Source organism: Cyprinus carpio, chromosome B24 (assembly GCF_018340385.1).
Source record: "Cyprinus carpio isolate SPL01 chromosome B24, ASM1834038v1, whole genome shotgun sequence".
Lineage (NCBI taxonomy): Eukaryota > Metazoa > Chordata > Actinopteri > Cypriniformes > Cyprinidae > Cyprinus > Cyprinus carpio.
The window spans coordinates 21,476,510-21,501,231 of NC_056620.1; the positions used below are offsets into that span (position 1 = coordinate 21,476,510).

A 24,722-nucleotide genomic window follows, 5' to 3' on the forward strand; every position below is an offset into this window, starting at 1 on the left:
TCTCTCTCTCAGGCAGGTGGATGGAGAGCGTCTCAGTAGGCTGGGGTGGCCACGGGTGGCAGCCTGCGCTCACTGGGGCGTGGCTGAGACAGCGGTGTTCAGAGTGAATCTCAGCATGTCTCCGCTGGAACTAACTGGCATGAGCGACTCCTTCATTCTCCTTCAAAACTGGTAGCTTTCCATGCATATCTGCTCTGGCACGTGTGCTTCCTTTGGTTTTTTCAAATAAGCCTGGGGACTGGCGTAGCATCATTCAGTTATGTTTGAACAGAATTGAATCAATAAAATTGCGGGGCTCTGGAGCTCAGGAGTTGAATTTGAGTCATTTTGTAGTGGAGTCATTCATTCAGATGAACTAGCTATTTTTGAGGATAGAAGTGCACCTGCTGGATTTTAATAGATAGCATGAACAGCTGCGGTTAAATTATCCTAAAAACATGTTATTGAGTCTGTGTTTACAAGTATTTAATGTGAGGACAGGGCTGTGTGTGCTTGTCTGCCTGAAGTGTTCATCACGTGATTCCTTCCCTTTAGCACGACTCTTTATCACTGGTGTGACACATATCACCCTCACAGCTACCATAATAACATTGTTCTGCATGAAAACTCTGACAGTAATAATGTCCATCATCTTTCAGTTGTACCTCCACTGTGGTCGAGTGAACTCACTCGGTTAGATCCACTGCCACTGAATCTAGATGGAGTTCCTGACTGGAGGAGCTTTGCAGCATAAATCAGGAGTTTAGGAGCTTCTCCAGGTTTCTGTAAGTACCAGGATAAACTATTACTACCATACACATCTGTGCTGGTTCTACAGTTGATCTTCACTGTTTCTCCTGGTTGAGCTGCTGTCGTTGAGGGACTCTGAGTGACGCTGATCTGTCTCTACACTCTGAAACACACAACAAGAAGAAAATCAAACTCAAAACTTTGACATATATTCTTGAAGTAAATGAATTGATATCAACGTGTGCTCCCACAAACTTGAGCAAACGCTGTGAGAGTCCAGATGAAGATGATGATGAAGGTCCTGTTGATGAAGATTGTTGTGTGTGTCAGTGATGAAGTGTTAAACTCACAGCACTATAAACACTCTCAGAGCACTGAAGCATCTGATCAATATGCAAACACACTCCACATCATTTACCTGAAGACAGTCACTCATTAACAGACACAGAATACTGTTACTGAAGTGAAAACATAGAGTAAACATCTTTTTCATAATATTTGATCTTCTATAATAGCCAAATTATTATATCATTCAATTCAGGTCTGAATAAATCTACAAAACTAACTTTAGAATATTAACCAGACTTTCTCATATGAAACTGTATTTGGATAAAAACATCACTGTAAATCCCCAAATCCAGGTTTTTACAGACATGAGGATCATCACACGTCTCTGTCAATCACTGAATCAACTGAGTTTGATTGTGAGTCACGTCACACATGATATAAAACATGTTCACTCTTTACAAATCTTTATAAAATAAATGTAAACAAATATGGTGTTGAATAATATGAAAGAAATGCAATTACCCGGCCTATTGGTTTATTTATTTTAGATACCTTCACACATATTGGGATAATATATTGAATTACTAATAATATATGTTTACAATATTTATGATTTATTTTATTTTTGTTTCTAGAATATGCCTTAAAATGGTATGGGCATACGTGTGGAATAATGTTATTTATTATGTGTGTGTTACCCATGAAAGGAGGAGCGGGACGACTACAAGTACCACGAAATGGTTGTTTGTTTATGTGTGGGTGTGTGTGTGTGGTGGGTGACATATCAGGACACAACTTTGTTATAATGCATGGGTATATGACACAGGGTAGTACAAGGAGCGGGTGGCTTATGAGGACATAACCATGTGTGTTCCCCATTTTGTCAAAACGCTTATCAACCCTCACAGAATGAATTTTTGTTTTTGAGAAAGTAAAATGAGACGGCACAAAGTATTCCTGTAAGGGGGTAGGGTTAGGTGTAGGGCAATAGAAAATACAGTGTGTAAAGTTTTAAAAACCATTATGCCTATGGACTTCCCCACAATTCACCAAAACAAAACATGTGTGTGTGGTGGGTGGTGGTGTGTGTGTGGTTCTGATGCTAGAAAATTTAAAATGATTTCAGTCATCTGGGTCAAGTTGAAACGGAGTTCAAGGACACGAGGCCTAGCAATGCCATGCTGCATCTGGGGGGATCTTGGAAATTTTGGGAAATGCCAAATTACATCAAAAAGAATGACAGGAATATAAAAGACTATATGCTTCTTCGTATAGATTACACCATTACGTAACTCTAATTGATACAATTTATTTACTTTTTTTAATTGAAATCACTTTACCTTAACTGAGAATAGCTATCTAATACGGTTAACTTGTTAATTAATTGTACAAATTACCACTGGACAATCAAGAACCAATAAATATATGACAGGTTCTATGTACTTGTTTTAGATTTTTTATGGTCGAACCTATATACATCCATTGGTAATATGGTCCTAATTGATATTTAGATTATTTTACTTTTCCATACATAGATATGATAAAATTATATTCTTTAATTGACCCTGCTCTCTCAAATTTAGATTCATTGTTAATGATCATTGATCATTATACATGAGAACAATACTGATAAGCATATGTTATAACTGGTGAAAATCTAAATGGTGAAGGAGAATCTACTTGTGTAAGATCGTTCAGTTTCTGAATTTCTCTCTATTATGAGGAATGACATAGACGAACATGACTAATAAATGATCATTCAATGTAAAATACAGATAAATCAACAAAGATGTGGATGTTTATTATGATGATTAATATATTATGTGTTCTCAATTTCTGGAAGATAAGGATAAAAAATAAATGTTAGATCATCTAAAGAGTGAGTGACTCACAATATCTGACTGGGGGATCGGTCCTGTCTGAATTTCTGCAAAAATGTCAAAATTTACCCTCGACGAAAGCTCAAAAACATGATAACTATGTTTTATACAGATTATAATGGATTTTAGGATAGGATTATATTGCTTCTGAGACTGCGAGTGATAATGTTTGATCAGCTGCAGCCATCAGTCACTCACATTTTCACTGTTTTGATCGGTTCACGCTCTGAACCTGGCAGCAAATTTTCACTCTGTCTCATGAGGAAATTAGTTAGGAAATAAAAATTCTTATTAGCTTGAGGATGAATGAGATATACATCAGAACCTGTCAAGAACAACATTTACATTGCCTTGTGATTCACAATGACTTGTCTATATGAATTTAAAATTAGATATGAGTGTCATTACAATGTTAAAATCAAAACCAACATGGTGCGGTTATGGTTGCAGATCACAGTCTAACTAGAGCTGATTTGAGTCCTTACTCAGTTCTGAGCTCATGTGTTATTTCTGTGTTGGTCTCTTTGTCAGCTCAGTGAGTGATAGTGTTTGATCCGCTGCAGCACCAGATTTCAGTCACTTGTGACTCTGACTGACCGAGGTTTTGTACGACAACTCTTAACACTGTGGGAAAAACACCACCACTGCTGTGGGAACGTATGACAGTACATAATTCCAGCATCTTCAGTCTGGACTCCACTGATGGGTCAGAGTGAAATCACTGTTAGGATCCACTGCCACTGAATCTAGATAGAGTGTCCTGACTGATGGCTGCTTGTATAAATAAATCAGGAGTTTAAGGAGCTTCTCCAGGTTTCTGTTAAGTACCAGCTGACAGCATATTTTCCATTAATATAAACAGCAGTCTGGATCTGTGTTAAATGTACAGTTACACGTGACTGGATGTCCAGTTTTTGAGCGAGCAGGCACTGGAGGAGTTTGAGTCACTGTCACCTGCCCAATAGATTCTGTTTTAATGAGAAAAGCATCAGAACCACAAACACTTGTTACAAACCTCAATATCTTCACAACATAAAATACAAGTTTAATAACACAATTAATCCTTCCAGACACAACCTCTAGCATAATACTGTCAGCGTCCAGATCAATATTGTGATGAAAGTCATTTCTGTTGGGTGTAGGTTCAGTTCGTTCTAGTGAGAAAACAGTTGTTGATCATGGTTTGATGGTTGTTCAGAGTTGGTAAAGACACATGCAGAGCACTGAAGCGTGTTGTCGCTCATTTAAACACACTCTCTATGCAAACACTGCAGCAGTGAACAGTTTTTAGTTTGGTTTAATGGTCCTGAAACCTCACTGATAGATTGTGCTTTGGTTCACAATCATAACTGACAAGTTTTTTTTTTTAAACAAAACTCCTAATATCTTAAACAATCAATCATAGCAATCATATGAAAGGCACAGACTGATTCAATACTCCATGCCAATATATTCAGAATAGGAGTATGTGCTTGTGTAGGACCTTGAAGTGATTTCAAGTGGTTACACACAAGTTATAAGAACTAAGTAAAATACTACATCACTTGTGATGTCAAACTAATTAACTGTAATGATTGTGTGTGGAGGATTGGGGAAGTTGGGCAACGTGATGTAGGGATGATTTTTGCACCCCTCTACAGATGTGTATTTTTACAGTACGGTTTGTTTAGTGAATTGTTACTGGGTTGTTAGGAACTAATAATGAATGATGAGTTGGTACCTGCTGCACTTGCTGACATCTCTCTAACATCTGTTCCTGGGGCAGGTATTCAAGAAAATTCTTAGTGCAAAGAGTTGCTTCTAGTGACAAACATCTAAGAAAATTCTTAGAAATGTGAGTTTTTTGTGTTAAAATTAAAGAAAAGATCCTAGTAAAGGAAAAAGTAAATCAGAAAGCGTATTCAAGAAAATTCTAAAGAGCTCTTAAGGTCCAAATTGTTTAGGAGTATGGCCCGAGGACTTTTCCAGAGGATTTAGAGTTTCTTCTTTAGCAGTGGAGAAAACTGACAAAACATGAAGAGGGAGAAGAAAGGTGTTGCACACAATGCATGGCAGTGAGTCTATAAGACGCTACACATTAGATTGTGCAGGGATCATGTTTGTGACGGATCCTATTAGAGACACGCTAACATCTCTGACACAGCGCTGAAATGCCATCACTACTCACTACATTAACTAAATTAACATATTTGGCAACTAGAAAAATGCAACTATGCAGCAGTGATTATTTGGGCATGTCACAAACTTCTAAAAGCAAAGTGAGCACACAAACAATTACAGCACTTTCAGAACCTTATTGTGCCACTGTTCATTTCCTAGCAAATACATTAAGTACGACATTAACAGCGTGGTAAATAAAAATATATAATATATAATATATATAATGTGTGTGTTTGTGTTTGTGTGTGTGGGTGTGTGATAAACCTGGAAAAAATGCCACCATAATTTCAAAGTGGAGGCTCATAATTGACCCTACACTTAAAAGCTCTCTTTTATTTCCTTCTTGGACAACCAAACAATCACAGTCTTCAAAAGGCTGTTTCATACCTAGTAATAGGGTCCTCACTAAGATAAAAGTTTTTGTCTTTTCCTCGCTCAGAGTTGCTGTTAGATTGGTCCTGAATCACGCTGAAGCTAGGACTCCTATGTAGAAATGTTTAAGCTAAATTAGGAGCTTTCTGAGAGGATTCTTCGAATCTTTAAGAATATAGGCTCTGGTCTTCTCAGAAGGTCTCCCATCCACGTACAGACCAGACTCAACCCTGCTGAGCTTCAGTGTGTGTGCAGGAGAAAGCTTCAGGTTGATGATGCTGGCTTGTGTAACGGGATTCCTCAAGCATCCCATATATGTCTGGCCCAGAGCTTTCCAGAAATAAAGACACTGATGGACTTTTTGTCTAGTTGTTGGTCTTGACTAATGCTATGACCTCTATGATTATTTAGTGATGGATTCATTTAGATGATTTTATTTCAGATGCATGTGTGACAATGTTGTTTCACAATCTCCTCTGATCAGCTGCAGCATCAGTTCAGTCACTGTGACTCTGACTGACCGAGGTTTTTGTACGACTCTTTATCACTGTGTGAACACATGATCACCCACACAGCCACCAAGAAAATTTGTTCTGCAGTGAAAACTCTGACAGTAATAATGTCCAGCATCTTCAGTCTGGACTCCACTGATGGTCAGAGTGAAATCAGTCCCATCTCGTGCTCCATTCCCACTGAATCGACTGAAACTGACATCACAGAGTTCATCCATTTTTTTAATGATGAGTTTAGGAGCTTCTCCAGGTTTCTGCTGATACCAAGTTAAAGCATCGCCATATATTCCAGGCTCAGTTCTGCTGGTTCTATAGTGACGTTGACGTTTCTCCAGAAACAGTGCTGAACTTGAGGACTCTGATGGACGCTGATCTGTCCTCTACACTCTGAAACACACAACAAGAAGAGAATCAACTCAAACTTTGACAATATACTTGAAGAAATGAATTGATATCAAACTTGTGCTCACCACAAACCTTGAGGGCAAACGCTGTGAGAATCCAGATGAAGCTGATGATGAAGGTCATGTTGTTTGAAGGTTGTTGTACCGTGTGTAAAGTGATGAAGTGTTAAACTCAGTCTGCACACTATAAACACTCTCAGAGCACTGAAGCATCTGATCAATATGCAAACACACTCCACATCATTTACCTGAAGACAGCAGAAACAGTTTTACCATTCAGTATCTTTGCTAATATATATATATATATTTTTTTTTTTAATTTTCAGAAACAACAAGCATGTTTTACTGCATGTTATTTAATTATATATTCTAGGTTGAGCTTCTCCCTCCAAACAATGTTTTAATGATGGGTTTCATTGAGGCTTGGATACTGAGAGCAGTTAACATATCTGTGTTAACAGATTTTGCATGTCATCACTGTGAACTGTATAACAGGTCAAAGGTCATTCAATAGGTCACAAAATGAATGGCACAAACAATGAAAATTGCTCTTGCTAAAGATTCATGATATAAAGCAGGTAAAATTTAAGACATGTAAATTCGATGAATCGTAAATTTTGAGACTTCTGATTAAACAAACTGATTTTAGATCTTTAATTCCATAAGAAGTAGAGATGAAATTGAAGAACATTTTGTGCTGTCACTTTAGTTCAATAATTAAGTGATGTTGAGAAGAGCTGCTGCTGAGTCTGATATCAGTGTGTGAGTCTCTTCTCTCTTTCTCTGCTGGAGTTTGTGTTTATTTGAGTGTGACGGAGGTTTTTGTACGACGCTTTCACTAGAATGAAGCACTGTGGTGCACTTTTGGTGGAGGAACTGAACTGGTGATCAGAAGTAAGTCTTTCTTAAATTATCTAAAATTAGAATGAAGCACTGTGGTACATTTAGAAAGGTCATTTAAGTTTATTTCAGCAAAAAACTGGCAACAATATTTTTATTTTATAAAAATATGGTTTTTGGTAAGTTTAATTAATAATTACGTACATTTCCATCTTATTTCATAATTTACTTAAGTTGTTAATATTTCATATTGATTGCACCAAATCTAACATTTATAATTATTACATGAATTATTTAATCATTATCAGAAAAAAAAATATATGTGTAAGATGATATTTGATATATAGTCCATTATTTTTCATATGCCATATTCATGTATGTACTTATTAAAGTTCAATTTGACTTCCCAATTAAATGTAGCTAGATTTAACATTTTCAGAAATTTTACTATGCTAGCAATTTTTATGATTTTTCATTTATATTTCAATTTGTGCATGCCGCAAAACCTGGATAATGTAGACAAAATCCTGTCATCATGAGTCAAAAAGAAAAAAATGATAACTAAAATGATCAAAGATGTACTTAAAGTTAGGCATTAATTGTTAATGTAAATAATAATTGTATACATTTTTATAATACAAATAATACTGCAATATACTAAATTTGTTTTCTACACTTATAAAACAAACATGTACACATTTACTAGGTAAAATTTGTTCATGTGGACTGCTAGACTTTTATTTCACTGAGATCTCTAAAAGTTTAAAATGTTCTGTATTTTACTATTTCTGAAATGAAAGTAGTATATTTCCTGTTAAAAGTATTATTATTTACAGTTTTTCACTCGCCTTAGTAAAAGAACTTACTAATCTTTATACTGATAACAGGTTTTCATTGTAGCATTTTTACAGTCTTCTACCACTAAAATAACTTACAGGTTTTCATTGTAGCATTATAATGGCAGATGATATTTTTAAAACTGAATTCAATTATTTGTGTGATATGATTTTGACTGTAATTGATGGCCAATTTAAGTAAAGGGTTTGTCATCTCAGTGACAAGTGACACTTCAGCCAAGTATTTTGACCAAATCAGAATTCGTGCTCTGCTATTTAACCCATATCAAGTTTTGGTTTGATATTTATGATTGTGCAGTCTGAATAGCACACCACACATTTAACAACACACAACCAATATGTGAAATGGGCATCCATTTTTTTCTTGCGGCGTCAGGGGATAGTTGGGGGTTCGAGTTGCCTTGCTCAAAACATAAATCCGTTTCTTGAAGGTGGACTGTTTTTTCAAGATGTACTGATTGTGATTTTTTCTGCATGTATCTTATAATGCTAAAGTGAAATTGTAGCTGCAGATTTCATGTCTGCTTCTGTTGTGTGTGTGTGTGTGTTTTCAGCTGGTCCCGCAGTGAAGCCCTCCGTGTCTCTGCTGCCTCCCTCTTCTCTGCAGATCTCTGGAGACTCAGCCGCACTGCTCTGCCTGCTCAGCTCTTACTCTCCACAGGGGGCGCAGGTGAGCTGGACGCTGGACGGGTCAGAGGTCACCGAGGGGGTTCAGACCAGTGCAGAGAGCGGGCGGGACGGACGCTACAGCCGCAGCAGCGTCCTGAGCCTCAGCAAAGCACGCTGGGAAGCCGGCGAGCGCTTCGTCTGCAGAGTAACACATGACGGAGCTGATCACGAGACCTCGTTCCTCAAGAGCTCCGAGTGCTGATGTCTCTCCAGTGAAAGAGCAGCAGGATTCACAGCAGTCTCCTGATTTACAGCTCAATACTCAAGCAGTCTTTCAATGTGCTGCCATTGCTGTTCATTCAATAAAGCTTCTGAACGCCTTACATTTGTGTTCGACTGCATCATTGATCAGTGTGTCCTTCCTTCACTAAAGTTTCAGCTGCTGTTGATGGATTGTAATAGTTGAGAACAGCTGTGTTTAGAAGGTAAATGTGAACTGAAGCTCTTGGGGGTTTGAACATGGTCTCTGGAGACGGAGCTGCTCTATTCTGAGACGATCAGAATCACTAAAGCTGTCAATGCAAATCTGATTTTCAGCTCAAACTCACAGTTTCACTGTTTGATTGGTTCAACGCTCTGAACTGAAACAGTTTCACTTCTGCTCATGCAGTGATGAGATAGTTATGAGGATTGAGTGGTAGTTTTATAAAACAAGTTTATCAGGGAAAAGTACAATATACAAAAATAAAGCACAAATACTACAATACTTGATTCGTGAAAGATTTGTGTTTTATCTAATTTGATATAAATTTGTCACAGAATCAGAGCATAAATGTTTTAAACCCATCTGTCTCAGGACAGATCTCAGTCTAATAGAGCTGATTTGACTCCTAACTCAGTTCTGAGCTCATGTGTAGTTCTGTGTTTGGTCTCTGTGTGTCAGTAGTGAGTGATAGTGTTTGATCTGATGTAGTGTGTGTTTATTTACTGTGACTCTGACTGACCGAGGTTTTTGTACCACTCTTTATCACTGTGTGAACACACCACCACTGCTGTGGTAACTCTGACAGTAATAATGTCCAGCATCTTCAGTCTGGACTCCACTGATGGTCAGAGTGAAATCACTGTTAGATCCACTGCCACTAAATCTAGATGAAGTACCAGTGTAGAGTTTTTTTGCTTCGTAAATCAGGAGTTTAGGAGCTTCTCCAGGTTTCTGTAAGTACCAAGCTAAAGATTCATCCCCCCAACTATCCTTGTACACATCTCTGCTGGTTTTACAGTTGATCTTCACTGTTTCTCCTGGTTGAGCTGCTGTCGTTGAGGGACTCTGAGTGACGCTGATCTGTCCTCTACACTCTGAAACACACAACAAGAAGAAAATCAACTCAAAACTTTGACAATATTCTTGAAGAAATGAATTGATATCAAACTTGTGCTCCACAAACCTTGAGCAAATGCTGTGAGAGTCCAGATGAAGATGATGATGAAGGTCATGTTGATGAAGATTGTTGTGTGTGTCAGTGATGAAGTGTTAAACTCACAGCACTATAAACACTCTCAGAGCACTGAAGCATCTGATCAATATGCAAATGAACTGATCCTGTATTTAAATGACCTTTATAAGGTAGTTATTTTAATAACTTTATATAAGCATACAAATATGAAATATTATATAAGGTAGTTATTTTAATAACTTTAAATTTTTGAAAATGTATTAAAATATACAAAATATTAGTTTAGGTTTTAAGCTTCACATACATGTATGCATATGAGGATTGACTCTCTGCCAAGAAAGTGTTTGTCAGGTTATCAGCTCAAAGTGTTTGTCAGGTTCTAGTCATTTAGCTAGTCAAGAGAGCAAAGGGCTTCTTATGTCCTGCAAGAACCAAGAAATCCTAAGAATTTGCTTTTTACCTTATTACCATTGGTCCCTCGCTCCCTAAATGAAGATTGTTTGTTCATTTCATCCTGTCTATCATTGTACCTGCACATCAGACGGTTTAATCTTTGTTTTGTGCAATTATATTGACTGGTGTTTCATCATCTGTCAGTTTATTAAGGATTGATTATGATTATGGATATATTAAAAACGTTAAAACATTTTGATTATTCAAGGTTTTTGTATATGAATTATTTCTAGTGATGTGACGTTCGGCACTGAGGCTTCGAAGCTTGTAATAAAAAATAAAAAAAATGAAACATCTCACAGTGAAGCACTGTACCGGAGCTTGATTCGTTTTGCCAAAAACCACGTGATCTGTGACGTCCGAAGCTTCGTTTTCACACACAACCACGTGACTGCTTCGTATTCTGATTCAAATAACACGAACCACTTGTGCAGGTTGAAGTGTCACTCACTTCTTTGAAAAGAATAAATCATAATGCAAATAAATATTTGTATGTGTAGTTTTTGCGTGGTCATTTTGTATTAATTTCTGATTCACAGACACTTTAACTGACCATTCTATGATAATCTTCGGTTATTTTGATCATAGCCTCTATATGCCTAGCCTTGTCTATTTTTTCCACAAATTTATTCACTGACTCATGTATTCATATTGTGTAATACAATGACTGACACAAAGACTTATTTATATAGACTTCATATTTCCTTTGCTTTATACAGGTTTTCAGCACAAACTAATTTATTATCTGAAACAGTCCAAAAATGGCTGGACTACTGGGGTCGTCTGGGACACAAAGACAGCTTTTTCCACCTTTTGACCACAGGATGTCGCTATTGTGCACCATCTTGAAAAGCTTTGAGTAATGAACCTTTTTACTGTACAGCTGAGGGGAAAGCCTCGGTGCTTCGCAGAGCTTAATTTTTCCATCACTAGGTAAAGCGTATCATGAAAGAATGCGACACAGTGCAGTTCTTTTTGAAAAGCAGGGCATGAGGCTGGAGCAGGAAGTGATGAAGTGGGTGTTTGTGGTCTTTTTGGGGTGATATGAGTAGGATGGGCGTGAGGGCGTTTAGACTGTTGGACTGCAGGAACCAATCAGTCTTCTTCCTGGACAGAGACACACAAACTCCTCCCAAAAACAAAAGAAAACACTCAAATGGAGCATTCCTTTTGGTCAGTGTTAGAGGAGCTTAGCTACGCCTGACAGTTAGCCTGCTCTGGAGCAGGTCAGTTTCCCAGCATAAGTTGTCAGAGTGACTGAGCTTGAGCTATGGTAATTTTGCTTTATGAAACCAAATCAAGTGAAAATAAGTCAGACTAACTGAAATAATCCTGGTTTATTTGGTAAACTTGTTTTATTAAACAGCCCCCCGGTTTTATGGTGCATTGTGGGAATGTTTTGAGCATGAGTGTTATGTGATCCCTGAGTAGTGCACTGACTAGTGAACTAAGGAACTGACTGAGACACACTCTTACTGACTGACTGATGACTGAAGTGCAAATCATGGTTTATCAATAATAGTGAACTTAAAAAAAAATTAGCATAAATTTTACAGCCAATTCAAACCATATCAAATAAGAGTAAATGTTTTAATAAATAGCGGTAAATATCTATTTAAAGGGGATGTCTAATGCTATTTCATGCATTCTGATTTATTTATAGTTGGATTTTCATGCTAAAGGGATAGTTCACCAAAAAATGAAAATTCTGTCATTAATTACTCACCCTCATGTTGTCCCAAAACCATAAGACCTTCGTTCATCTTCGGAACACAAATTAAGATATTTTTGATGAATTCCAAGAGCTTTCTGACCCTCCATAGACAGCAAGGATCCTACCACGATCAAGACTCAGAAACGCAGCAAGGACATTGTTAAAATAATCCATGTAACATCAGTGTTCAGTCGTAATTTTACGACACTAAGAGAATACACAAAGAAAACACAAATAAAAACAACTTTATTCAACAATTCGTCTCCTCCACGGAACCCTGGTGCTATTTTGGTATCACGACGTATGTGCGTGCTTTGATCTGAATGTAAACAACATATGTGCGTGCTGCTGCTAACACAGAACAGCATACATTGTTAACGTACAAATTGTAGCAAGAGCACGTATGTATTTATTTATAAAGGGAGTGAGGGTGGGTGAGGTGGGGGAGATTAGTTAGTTAAGTTCTGTTGTTACCAATAGAGTTCAATGGAACTTGTGACCATAGTAAGCTGACAATGGTTTTGGGAAACGTACCCCAGAGTGAGAGCACAGCCACCAACGTGCTTCATTTGGGTTACAAAAGTTGTTGTGATCCGATTTTGGATGGAATATATTATGGCTGGATCTGATTTTTAGCCATAGTTAATTTAAGTCAATAAAGTTTGCGTTGATGTTTTATTTATGTCGATGTCACAGCTTGCAGACGATGGCTATGCAAATGGTGATACACAGTGAGGGTTAAATAATCTTTTCTAAACAAAACACAAAAACTACAACACTGGAACTGAGAAACGTGGCACCATTGTTTTTTGTTTAATTTAATATCACTTTAGGCACTTTAGTTTTTCTCTGATTCTGAGCATAATTGAGTTAAACCCGTCTGTCACATGATAGATCACAGTCTAATAGAGCTGATTTGACTCCTAACTCAGTTCTGAGCTCATGTGTAGTTCTGTGTTTGGTCTCTGTGTGTCAGTAGTGAGTGATAGTGTTTGATCAGCTGCAGCATCAGTTCAGTCACTGTGACTCTGACTGACCGAGGTTTTTGTACCACTCTTTACACTGTGTGAACACATGATCACCCCCACAACTACCATAAGAATTTGTTCTGCAATGAAAACTCTGACAGTAATAATGTCCAGCATCTTCAGTCTGGACTCCACTGATGGTCAGAGTGAAATCACTGTTAGATCCACTGCCACTGAATCTAGATGGAGTTCCTGACTGACGGCTGCTTGTTCCATAAATCAGGAGTTTAAGAGCTTCTCCAGGTTTCTGTAAGTACCAGCTGAGACACTGCTTTCCACTACAACAGCAGTCTGGATCTCTGTTAAATGTACAGGTTACAGTGACTGATTGTCCAGTTTGAGCGAGCAGCACTGAGGGAGTTTGAGTCACTGTCACCTGCCCAATAGATTCTGTTAAATGAGAAAGATTAGAAATCACAAACACTTTTACAAACATATTTCTTCAAAACATAGAAATAAGAAGTTAATAACACAATTAATCCTTCCAGACACAAACCTCTACATAATACTGTCAGCGTCCAGATCAATATGGTGATGAAAGTCATTTCTGTTGGTTGTAGGTTCAGTTCTAGTGAGAAACAGTTGTTGATCATGTTTGATGTTTGTCAGAGTTATAAACACATGCAGAGCACTGAAGCGTGTGTCGCTCATGTAAAACACACTCTCTATGCAAACACTGCAGGAGAATTTTAACAAGTTTAAGTTGGTTTATTGTGCTGTTTCACTGAGACTTAAGAAAATATTTAACGAGTTCACATGTTAATATTATCTGTTATTGATATAAAGCAAAATCACACATGCAAGAGCGCTGTTTCTTCTGAATATCAGACCAACAGCAAGATTGTGAATGTGATATTGCTTTTATACAATAGTTTAGTTAACAAAAAGTTTAAACTGAGTATTTTTTATTTTTTGGCTCAATATTGTCAGTAGCTACTTTGTTTTTGCTCGGTAAGCTGACATAGTTCAAAATAAACAGCGTGAATCATTTGAGTGAATGATTCATTGATTCATTGTGTGAAGAATTTTTACGATGGATAGATGCACCATTTTGTTTCAAAATCTTGACCACCACTGCCACTATAAAGCTTGGAAGAGCCAGGACATTATTTAATATAACTCTGATTGTATTCGTCTGAAAGAAGACAGTCATATACACCTAGGATGGCTTGAGGGTGAGAAAATCATGGGCTAATTTTTATTTTTAACAGTGACAGATTCATTTATATTCGTCAAATTACGTTTATCGTGAATAAATGTTACGTAAAGTGCATAATATAAAACAGGCCTACAATGAAACATTTTTATCCATCCTTCAGTCTTGTAAGCCCAATAACTGATCGTCCTTTTCCCGATATATTTGTATATTATTCTTATTATTAGCCTATTATTATTGGTTATATTTTTATATTTGTTTATATTATTATTTTTCCCTTCATTTCAATCTCTTTACTTAACGTTCTGATTCTGAATACTTTTGAGTGTGTTGTGTTTTCATTTACTAATGAAACTTCGTGAATTATTTTTTCCTCAACGAAACACTATAGTATTTATAATTATAGTCTATTAATTAGCCGAAATAAAATGAAATATATGTTAAATTTAAACTGCAAAACTCCAGTCAGCATAATCAAAGCTTGATTGGCATGTCGAGCATTTACAGTAGGCTATTATTTACAAAAGTATTCAGAACATGAAGTAAAGAGATCGAAATAAAGGGAAAAAATGAATATAAACGAATATTGAAGTGTAAAAAATTATAATAGGCTAATAATAATAATAATATACAAATATTACAGGAAAAAGACGATCAGTTAATGGGCTTACAAGACTGTAGGATGAATATATATATATATTTTTTTTTATTGTAGGCCTATTTTATATTATGCACTTTATGTAACATTTATTCACGATAAACGTCATTTGAATGCTGACTATCACTCGGTAGCCAAGACCTATGGTTAATATAATATTTTAATGATGTAATAATTTCTATAATAAATATTATAATAATTTCTTAATTCAAAATAAAATATTAATGAATCCATCTCTGATAATCCAGGTTTCTATGGTCACGCAGGTTTGTTTAGGCATTAAACTCGTGGCCACGAGAAAAACATGTTGCTCCCTCAACATAACATCTGGAGGACACGACATAATATCACGTTCCCACGAGTTAATATATCGTGGCCAGGACAAAACTAAGTGAACCGACCGTGTCATCTTACAGGCACCGTAGAAATCACCCAGACCTCAGTCGTGTCTCTGATTTAAAAAAGCACACAATCTCTAAAAGCTGCACAGATTCAATCGGTCCATTTCCAACACATTTAATTCTCCTTTCAGAGAGTATGAAGATATGAGGGAGAAAAACACACTTCCAAAGTGTGACAGAAGCAGAAGACGAAAAGAATAAATAATAACAGCTGAGTCTGTGTGTTTGTGAGTCTGATAGAGAATCTGCAGAGACACTGATGGACTTGTGTCTAGTTGTTTCTCTCAACTAATGCTTTGACCTCCGACCTCCATTATTAGAATGAAGGATTCATTTTTAGATGATTTTATTTTAGATGCATGTGTGACCAATTTGTGTTTCAGATCCTCCTTTGAGCATTGATCAGCTGCAGCATCAGTTCAGTCACTGTGACTCTGACTGACCGAGGTTTTTGTACCACTCTTTATCACTGTGTGAACACATAATCACCTGCACAATAACCACCACTTGTTCTGCAGTGAAAACTCTGACAGTAATAATGTCCAGCATCTTCAGTCTGGACTCCACTGATGGTCAGAGTGAAATCACTGTTAGATCCACTGCCACTGAATCTAGATGGAGTTCCTGACTGGAGGACGTTTGCTTTATAAATCAGGAGTTTTGGATCTAGATGGAGTTCCTGACTGGAGGATGCTGGTCCAGTAAATCTTAGAACTGAATCTGTACACATCTCTGCTGGTTTTACAGTTGATCTTCACCTGTTTCTACTGGTTGAGCTGCTGTCGTTGAGGGACTCTGAGTGACGCTGATCTGTCCTCTACACTCTGAAACACACAACAAGAAGAAAATCAACTCAGAACTTTGACAATATTCTTGAAGAAATGAATTGATATCAAACTTGTGCTCCACAAACCTTGAGCAAACGCTGTGAGAGTCCAGATGAAGATGATGATGAAGGTCATGTTGATTAAGATTGTTGTGTGTGTCAGTGATGAAGTGTTAAACTCACAGCACTATAAACACTCTCAGAGCACTGAAGCATCTGATCAATATGCAAACACACTCCACATCATTTAACTGAAGACAGTCGCTCAATAACAGACACAAAATACAATGAATAAAATGTGAAAAATGAATCTTTTTCATTTTTCATTATATATTGTAATAGCCAATTTGTTTTAAATTTATCAGATTTTAATCTTATCACTTCTGAATAAATCTACAAGACCAACTTTAGTATATGATCCTGACTCTCTCCTGCGAGACTTTGAGAATATTTTTGACTGTAGTTTGATAGAAACATGACTGTTAATTCATAAATTTTATGTCAAATCCATGGATGTTCTGCAGGTTTTTACAGACACGATGATCATCACACGTGTCTCTGTCAATAACTGAATCAACTGAGTTTGATTATGAGTCACGTCACACTTGATATAAAACGTAAATTTTTCATAAATTCAGGTTCATGTTTTAGTAAAACACAGACTGCATAAAAGCAGATGAAGTAAATGCAGGTGATGTCTGCTGTGAGTGATGTGTTTGTTGGAGACATCAGTTGATGTGTGTTTGTTTCATTAGTGAAGCGTTCCGGAGGTTTTTTTGTTCAGCTGCTCTATTAGTTTGTATCACTGTGGTGGACTTTTCGGCAGCGGCACCAAACTGGATGTTGGCAGTAAGTCAATCATCATTTAATATTGTTAATACAACAACTGACTGTTAAACACTTTGTTAGGCTATAGAAATGATTTCCAAACGGGGAATAATGGTTGCTTAATTGTATCTTTTAAATATTTGACAGGTTAATAATTTATAGTAGACATGCGAGACAAAAGTTATATTTTCTGTACTTAAAAAAAAACATTTGTACCCAAGTCTTTCTCATGCTGCCATCAAAAACTGTAATGAACTCCTGCAGATTATTATCTTTTACTTTACATCTGATCTTTGATTCTTTGTTAATAAAAAGCATTCTTCAGTACATTGAAGTTGACTTAATGAAATGACATTCGAATCAATATATACAACGGGCTAAAGGCACACCTAAAAATAATTAGCTTTTCACTGCAACTAAAATGTAGTATAATTGCAGAGAAAAACATATATGTTTGTATTGAACATAAATCATACAAGTCCTTTATTTTGTTTAAAAATCTTATAAATGTATGATGTGGCCTTTTACCCCCCCACACGGCGCGAATGGCACAAATGTCAGTACTGATACAAATACTTCAGCTAAAATAATGTTTTTTAAAATAATGTCAGTTAATATTTGTTTAAAAACAATCACTTTAGCAAAGTTTGTGCTATTTTCTGCTTATTTTGAAAAATAAAATATTCATTTTTTGTTCAATAAATATACTGTCATATAAATACAAAATATTTTCATACAAAAAAAAATGCACTTTAAAATACAGAAACAAAATCATTTTAAAAAGAAAAGATTCCTAAAGCATTGAAGGAGATCCCATAATAATTTAATACAGATTTACAGTAGGGCTAGTAACAACAAATGGTATTTTATTATATGATACTGATTAATACCATGTTTTTAAATATGATGGTTTCATTCTAAACATGGTGATTTTATCTCTAATATGGACACCCAACATAAAATACGATATTTACCATCTGAATCTAACCATGTCATGTCAACAAATGGAAAAGTCATCCTTCTATTAATTATCATGTTAATTATTTGTGCCTTTAGCCCCAACAGCAGGGCCGCTTTATACCCCAAATACTATACTTTTACATATTCTTTCGTTATTTAAAAACTGCTGCTTTAATTATCTCAAACAAAACTGAAAATAGTTAAGACCTTCGTCTCAAAATATATGCATTAATTTGAGAGATTCTCATTTGCTACTTAAATTACAACATTTTAAAAAAACATAAAATATTGATCAAGTAAGCACAGAATCAACTTTGTGCTGCTGCCCGCGATTGTGTCAAGGATCAGCCAAATATACATGTGCATCTTGAAAAGTGGATGTTTTGAACGTTTTTGTGCCATCTTAGATGGTTTTAGAGGAAAAAGGAAAATAATAACCCCGCTGTACCATATTTCACCAAACTTCCATCGCTGTTTACTGGCTTTATAAAAAATTCATTCCAGTGACTTGCAGTTTAATGTTGTTAAAATGGCCAAGAAAAGCTATCATTGTATTTATCTTTCATATATTTTTGAAAACTTTTTGAAAGGAGGGAAATGCTTTCTTCTTGACTGAGTTGACTGTTGTGTGTTTGTCAGGCGTCACTCGTCCTAAAGTGAGCGTCCTGCCGCCCTCCAGTGCAGAGATCTCCTCAAAGAAGACAGCGACACTGGTGTGTGTGGCCAGCAAAGGGCTTCCCGTCAGACTGGAGCCCTGAGCTGGAAGGTGGACGGGAGCAGCAGGTCTCAGGAGGGCAGCGCTGGGCTCCTGGAGAAGGACGGTCTGTACAGCTGGAGCAGCAGCCTGACTCTCTCTGAGCAGGAGTGGATGGAGAGCGTCTCAGTGAGCTGTGAGGCCACACGGAGCGGTCAGCCTGCGCTCACTGGACACGTGACGAGACAGCAGTGTTCAGAGTAGATCTGCTGCTCTTCTCACTCATGTCTCACATGGAGACTAACAGCACATGAGTGACTCCTTCATTCTCCACATCCAGCTTCAGTCGCTCGCATCTGCATCTGCTCTGCTTTGTGTGCTTCATACAAGACTATATGAGTGCTTTATCATTCTATTAAAATTTACTCAATAAATAAAATATAACTGTAATTGTCCTTTTTTGTCATTTTTGTTTTGGGTCTTTCTTTTAGATCAGGGCTTTAGCTCACATTAAAAAATAAATAAAATAAAAAATAAATAAAAATTCAGAACCTTTCTCAATGGAACAAGAAAAAACACTTGCAGATACACGATAAAATGTTTTGAACTTCTCTGAACTGGAACAGTTTCACTTCTGCTCATGCAGTGATGAGACAGTTATGAAGTTTGAGTGATAGTTTCATAAGGCCAGTTTATCAGGGAATGGGATACATTTATGATTGTAATAAAATCAACAAAAATAAAACAAAAACTACAACACTGGAACTGAGAAGTGACTTGTTTGATTTGATATCAATTCACAAGTCTAATAGAGCTGATTTGAGTCCTAACTCAGTTCTGAGCTCATGTGTAGTTCTGTGTTTGGTCTCTGTGTGTCAGTAGTGAGTGATAGTGTTTGATCAGCTGCAGCATCAGTTCAGTCACTGTGACTCTGACTGACCGAGGTTTTTGTACCACTCTTTATCACTGTGTGAATACATGATCACCTTCACAGCTGTTACCATGAGAATTTGTTCTGCAGTGAAAACTCTGACAGTAATAATGTCCAGCATCTTCAGTCTGGACTCCACTGATGGTCAGAGTGAAATCACTGTTAGATCCACTGCCACTGAATCTAGATGGAGTTCCTGACTGACGGCTGCTTGTATAATAAATCAGGAGTTTAGGAGCTTCTCCAGGTTTCTGTAAGTACCAGCTGACAGCATATTTTCCATTATTATTACAGCAGTCTGGATCTCTGTTAAATGTACAGGTTACAGTGACTGATTGTCCAGTTTGAGCGAGCAGCACTGAGGGAGTTTGAGTCACTGTCACCTGCCCAATAGATTCTGTCAAATGAGAAAGATCAGATTAGAAAACACTTTTACAAACATATATCTTCAAAACATAAAAATAACAAGTTAATAACACAATTAATCCTTCCAGACACAAACCTCTACATAATACTGTCAGCGTCCAGATCAATATGGTGATGAAAGTTTGAGTCACTGTCACCTGCCCAATAGATTCTGTCAAATGAGAAAGATCAGAAATCACAAACACTTCACAACATAAAAATAACAAGTTAATAACACAATTAATCCTAACTTTCTCTCTCTCTCTCTCTCTCTCTCTCTCTCACACACACACACACACACACACACAAAGAGAGAAATAGAGAAAGAAAGAGTGTTTTATTGTTCTGTGAACTCTTCACTCCTGTTCATTACCTGTTTATTATTGGTGCTGCTGCTTTGTTTTGTATTGTGTTGGCTTTACTTACTTTGAAAAATTCATCTCTTGTTCTAAAAAAATAAATCATTTATGATAAATCATTTTCTTAAATAAATAGTATGTGATTACAGTCATGTCTTTTAGTGGTGACTTGTAACATTTCTGCAATTTATGTATAATAATTTGCAAAAGCAAACAATTCAAAATATATCAGACAACAACAAAAATGAATGCAAAAATACAGATTGTGTATGTTTTTTAGAATGTATAAATATATATTCACAAAATATATATCATAAAGTTGTGAGGAGGTTAAAACATGAACTGAAATTTAATAAGTCCCTATGGACCTCTGCTGGATATATGTGGTTATTGCACATGCTTTCTTTAACTATAATACCTAAAGATTTCCCTCTAACCTGCAGATGGCAGTATTCTTTCCCTAGCACATTGCCCAATATCCAGAAACCTTTTATATTTAAATTAGGTCATAATTTAAGGGATTTTTTCATAAAACCAACAACAACAACAAAAAAATCCTGAGCCAATTTATGGCATAGTTGAGTATTTGTGCAGTAAACAGGTAAAAAATTTACTCATTGTGTGAAGAACTTTTTATGATGGATAGATGCACCATTTTGCTTCAAAATCTTGAGCACCATTCACTGCCATTATAAAGCTTGGAAGAGCCAGGACATTATTTAATATAACTCTGATTGTATTTGTATGAAAGAAGAGTCATATACACCAAAAATGGCTTGAGGGTGAGTAAATCATGGGGTATTTTTTATTTTTGGCTGAACTATCCCTTTAATAGTGACAGATTCATTTAGATTATTATTATTAATTTTCTTTTTCAGATGCATGTGTGACAATGTTGTTTCAGATCCTCCTTTGAGCAGCTGCAGCATCAGTTCAGTCACTGTGACTCTGACTGACCGAGGTTTTTGTACCACTCTTTATCACTGTGTGAATACATGATCACCCACACAGCTGTACCCACTTGTTCTGCAGTGAAAACTCTGACAGTAATAATGTCCAGCATCTTCAGTCTGGACTCCACTGATGGTCAGAGTGAAATCACTGTTAGATCCACTGCCACTGAATCTAGATGGAGTTCCTGACTGGAGGCGGTTTGCGTAATAAATCAGGAGTTTAGGAGCTTCTCCAGGTTTCTGTAAGTACCAGGCTAAAAAATGATCCGAAGCACTCAAGTGCACATCTCTGCTGGTTTTACAGTTGATCTTCACTGTTTCTCCTGGTTGAGCTGCTGTCATTGAGGGACTCTGAGTGACGCTGATCTGTCCTCTACACTCTGAAACACACAACAAGAAGAAAATCAACTCAAAACTTTGACAATATACTTGAAGAAATGAATTGATATCAAACTTGTGCTCCACACACCTTGAGCAAACGCTGTGAGAGTCCAGATGAAGATGATGATGAAGGTCATGTTGATGAAGATTGTTGTTTGTGTCAGTGATGAAGTGTTAAACTCACAGCACTATAAACACTCTCAGAGCACTGAAGCATCTGATCAATATGCAAACACACTCCTCATCATTTACCTGAAGACAGTCACTCATTAACAGACACAAAATACAGTTACTGAAGTAAAAAAATAAAGAGTAAACATCTTTTTCATAATATTTGATCCTCTATAATAGCCAAATTATTATATCATTCAATTCAGTTCTGAATAAATCTACAAAACCAACTTTAGAATATTAACCTGACTTTCGCATATGAGACAATATTTGGATGAAAACATCACTGTAAATCCCCAAATCCAGGTTTTTTACAGATATGAGGATCATCACACGTGTCTCTGTCAATCACTGAATAAACTGAGTTTGATTGTGAGTCACGTCACACATGATATAAAACATGTTCACTCTTTATAAATCTTTATAAAATAAATTTAAACAAATATGGTGTTGAATAATATGAAAGAAATGCAATTACCCTGCCTATTGGTTTATTTATTTTAGATATCTTCACACATATTGGGATAATATATTGAATTACTAATATATATTGTTTACAATATGTTATTATTTATTTATTTTTGTGTCTAGAATATGCCTTATAATGTATGGGCATAAGTGTGGAATAACTGTTAGTTATGTTTGTGTGTGTTATCCATGAGAAGGAGGAGCGGACGACTACAAGTACACAGAAGAATGTGTGTGTGTGTGTGTGTGTGTGTGTGTGTGTGTGTGTGTGTGTGTGTGTGTGTGTGTGTGTGTGTGTGTGTGTGTGTGTGTGTGTGTGTGTGTGTGTGTGTGGTTCTGATGCTAGAAACTTAAATGGATTTCAGTCATCTTAGTCAAGTTTTCTTGAGTTTAAGGACATGAGGAGTCAATGCTGCATCTGGGAGGATCTTGAAAATTTTGGGGAAATGCCAACTTACGTCAAAAAGATGACAGGAGTATAAAAGACTGATAAGTAGATTGCTGCTTCGTATACTTCGTATACAAAGGCAGATTTCTTCCTCACTTTAATTGAAAAATCAAATGGAAATGCTAAAATAATATGGAACCAGCTAAGAAAAATGACAGGTGATCGCCCCAAAAGGCAGATTTCTTCCTCACTTTAATTGAAAAATCATATGGAAATGCTAAAATCAGGTTGTGGCAGAGGCATTCAATCACTATTTTATTGATTCTGTGGCTAACATAGCAAGCTGTTTTACACCTGAGAACACATACGCTCCTCCAATAGACACAAGTCAATCAGTTTTCAGTTTAATGAACATCACAGAAGCAGAGGTATCACAGACCATTAAATCACTCAGACCATCTAGTTGTAAGATATTTTTGGCATGGATACAGTGATGCTCAAGGAGCTTAGTACAACAGTCACACGCCCCATTACCAAAATTCTCAATCTGTCCATTTCACAAAATATGTTCCCAAGCATGTGGAAATCCGCTGTTATTGCTCCCATTTTCAAAAGTTAAGACCCTCATTCCGTCAAATTACAGCCCCATCAGTATATTGCCCACTGTGTCTAAGATTGCAGAGAAACTGATAGTAAAACAAATTATTAACCATCTAAATACCACACCCTATGCTCTTCACCCTATGCAGTTTGGCTTTAGAGCCAAATATTCCAACAAAACTGCTACTTGCTTCTTTACTGAAAACATCAGAGCTTTGTTGGATCGAGGTGGGGTTGTTGGAGCTGTGTTCCTGGATCTCAAGAAGGCTTTCGACACTGTCAATCATAAAATTATGCAGTTTTAATTTTTCCTCAGATGCACTTAAATGGATTGAGTCTTACCTCACTGAGATTTTCCAACATGTCAGAGTCCAGTCATTTAAATCAGCGGCTCTCAGTCTGTCCACCGGTCTCCCTCAAGGATCAATTTTAGGACCTATGTTGTTCTCACTTTATTTGTTGTTCTCACTTTCCGTCTGTCTGTCCAGATGTTTCTGTGCAGATGTGTGCTGATGACACTGTAGTCTATGTTTATGGTCTGAATATCTCTCAGGTAGCTGAGAAAATCACTAACTCCACGGTTAATATTACAGCTTGGCTGAAACATTCTTGCCTGCAGTTAATACATCAAAAACAGTAGCAATGTTTTTCACCAAGTCCAATATTAACTTCAGTGTTGAGCCGGATGTTTTTGTGCAAGGTGAAAGGCTGCAGATTGTGTCAGAATACAAATATTTGGGGGGTTTAATTGATTCAAAGTTGTCATTTAAATCACATGTAAAAAGGATCTGTAATCAAATTAAACTTAACCTCAGTAATTTTAGACACATTCGCCATCAAATGTCAACACCTGCAGCAAAAATGTATACGGACACAATGATCTTTTCACATATCACTTACTGTTTGCCTATCTGGTCACAAGCTAGTGTTACATCTCTGAAACCTCTGCAATCACTTTACAAACGAACTGTAAAAATTCTGGATAAGAAACCAAGCGTCTCATTATTGTCCTAGATTACAAAAACAGATTACTCAACTGGGAAAACATGGTAGGGGAAAATTTTCAAAATCTATGTCTTGTTTATTAAATTATTCCTGGTTTATCATCTTCCCTCTCCATCAGTTTGTCAACATCCGTACAGCTGATCATAGTACAACCAGAGGTGCAGCGAGGGAGATTGTATCATTCCCCTTCTAAACACATCTAATCTAAACACATATAGTACATTAAGATCCAGTT

The 24,722-nt window shown here is 36.6% G+C and overlaps 3 gene segments (V, D, J or C); all 3 read right to left on the reverse strand.

The window, feature by feature from the left end:
- Nucleotides 1-24,722, reverse strand: part of LOC109089203 — a gene marked incomplete in the record, with an annotated part of 99,088 nt that overhangs the window by 64,144 nt on the left and 10,222 nt on the right.
- On the reverse strand, nucleotides 9,679-10,285 carry LOC109065202. The segment is given in 2 exon segments: nucleotides 9,679-10,010; nucleotides 10,100-10,285. Coding segments are annotated over 2 exon segments (381 nt in total).
- LOC122142284 lies at nucleotides 12,929-13,993 on the reverse strand. The segment is given in 2 exon segments: nucleotides 12,929-13,693; nucleotides 13,800-13,993. Coding segments are annotated over 2 exon segments (498 nt in total).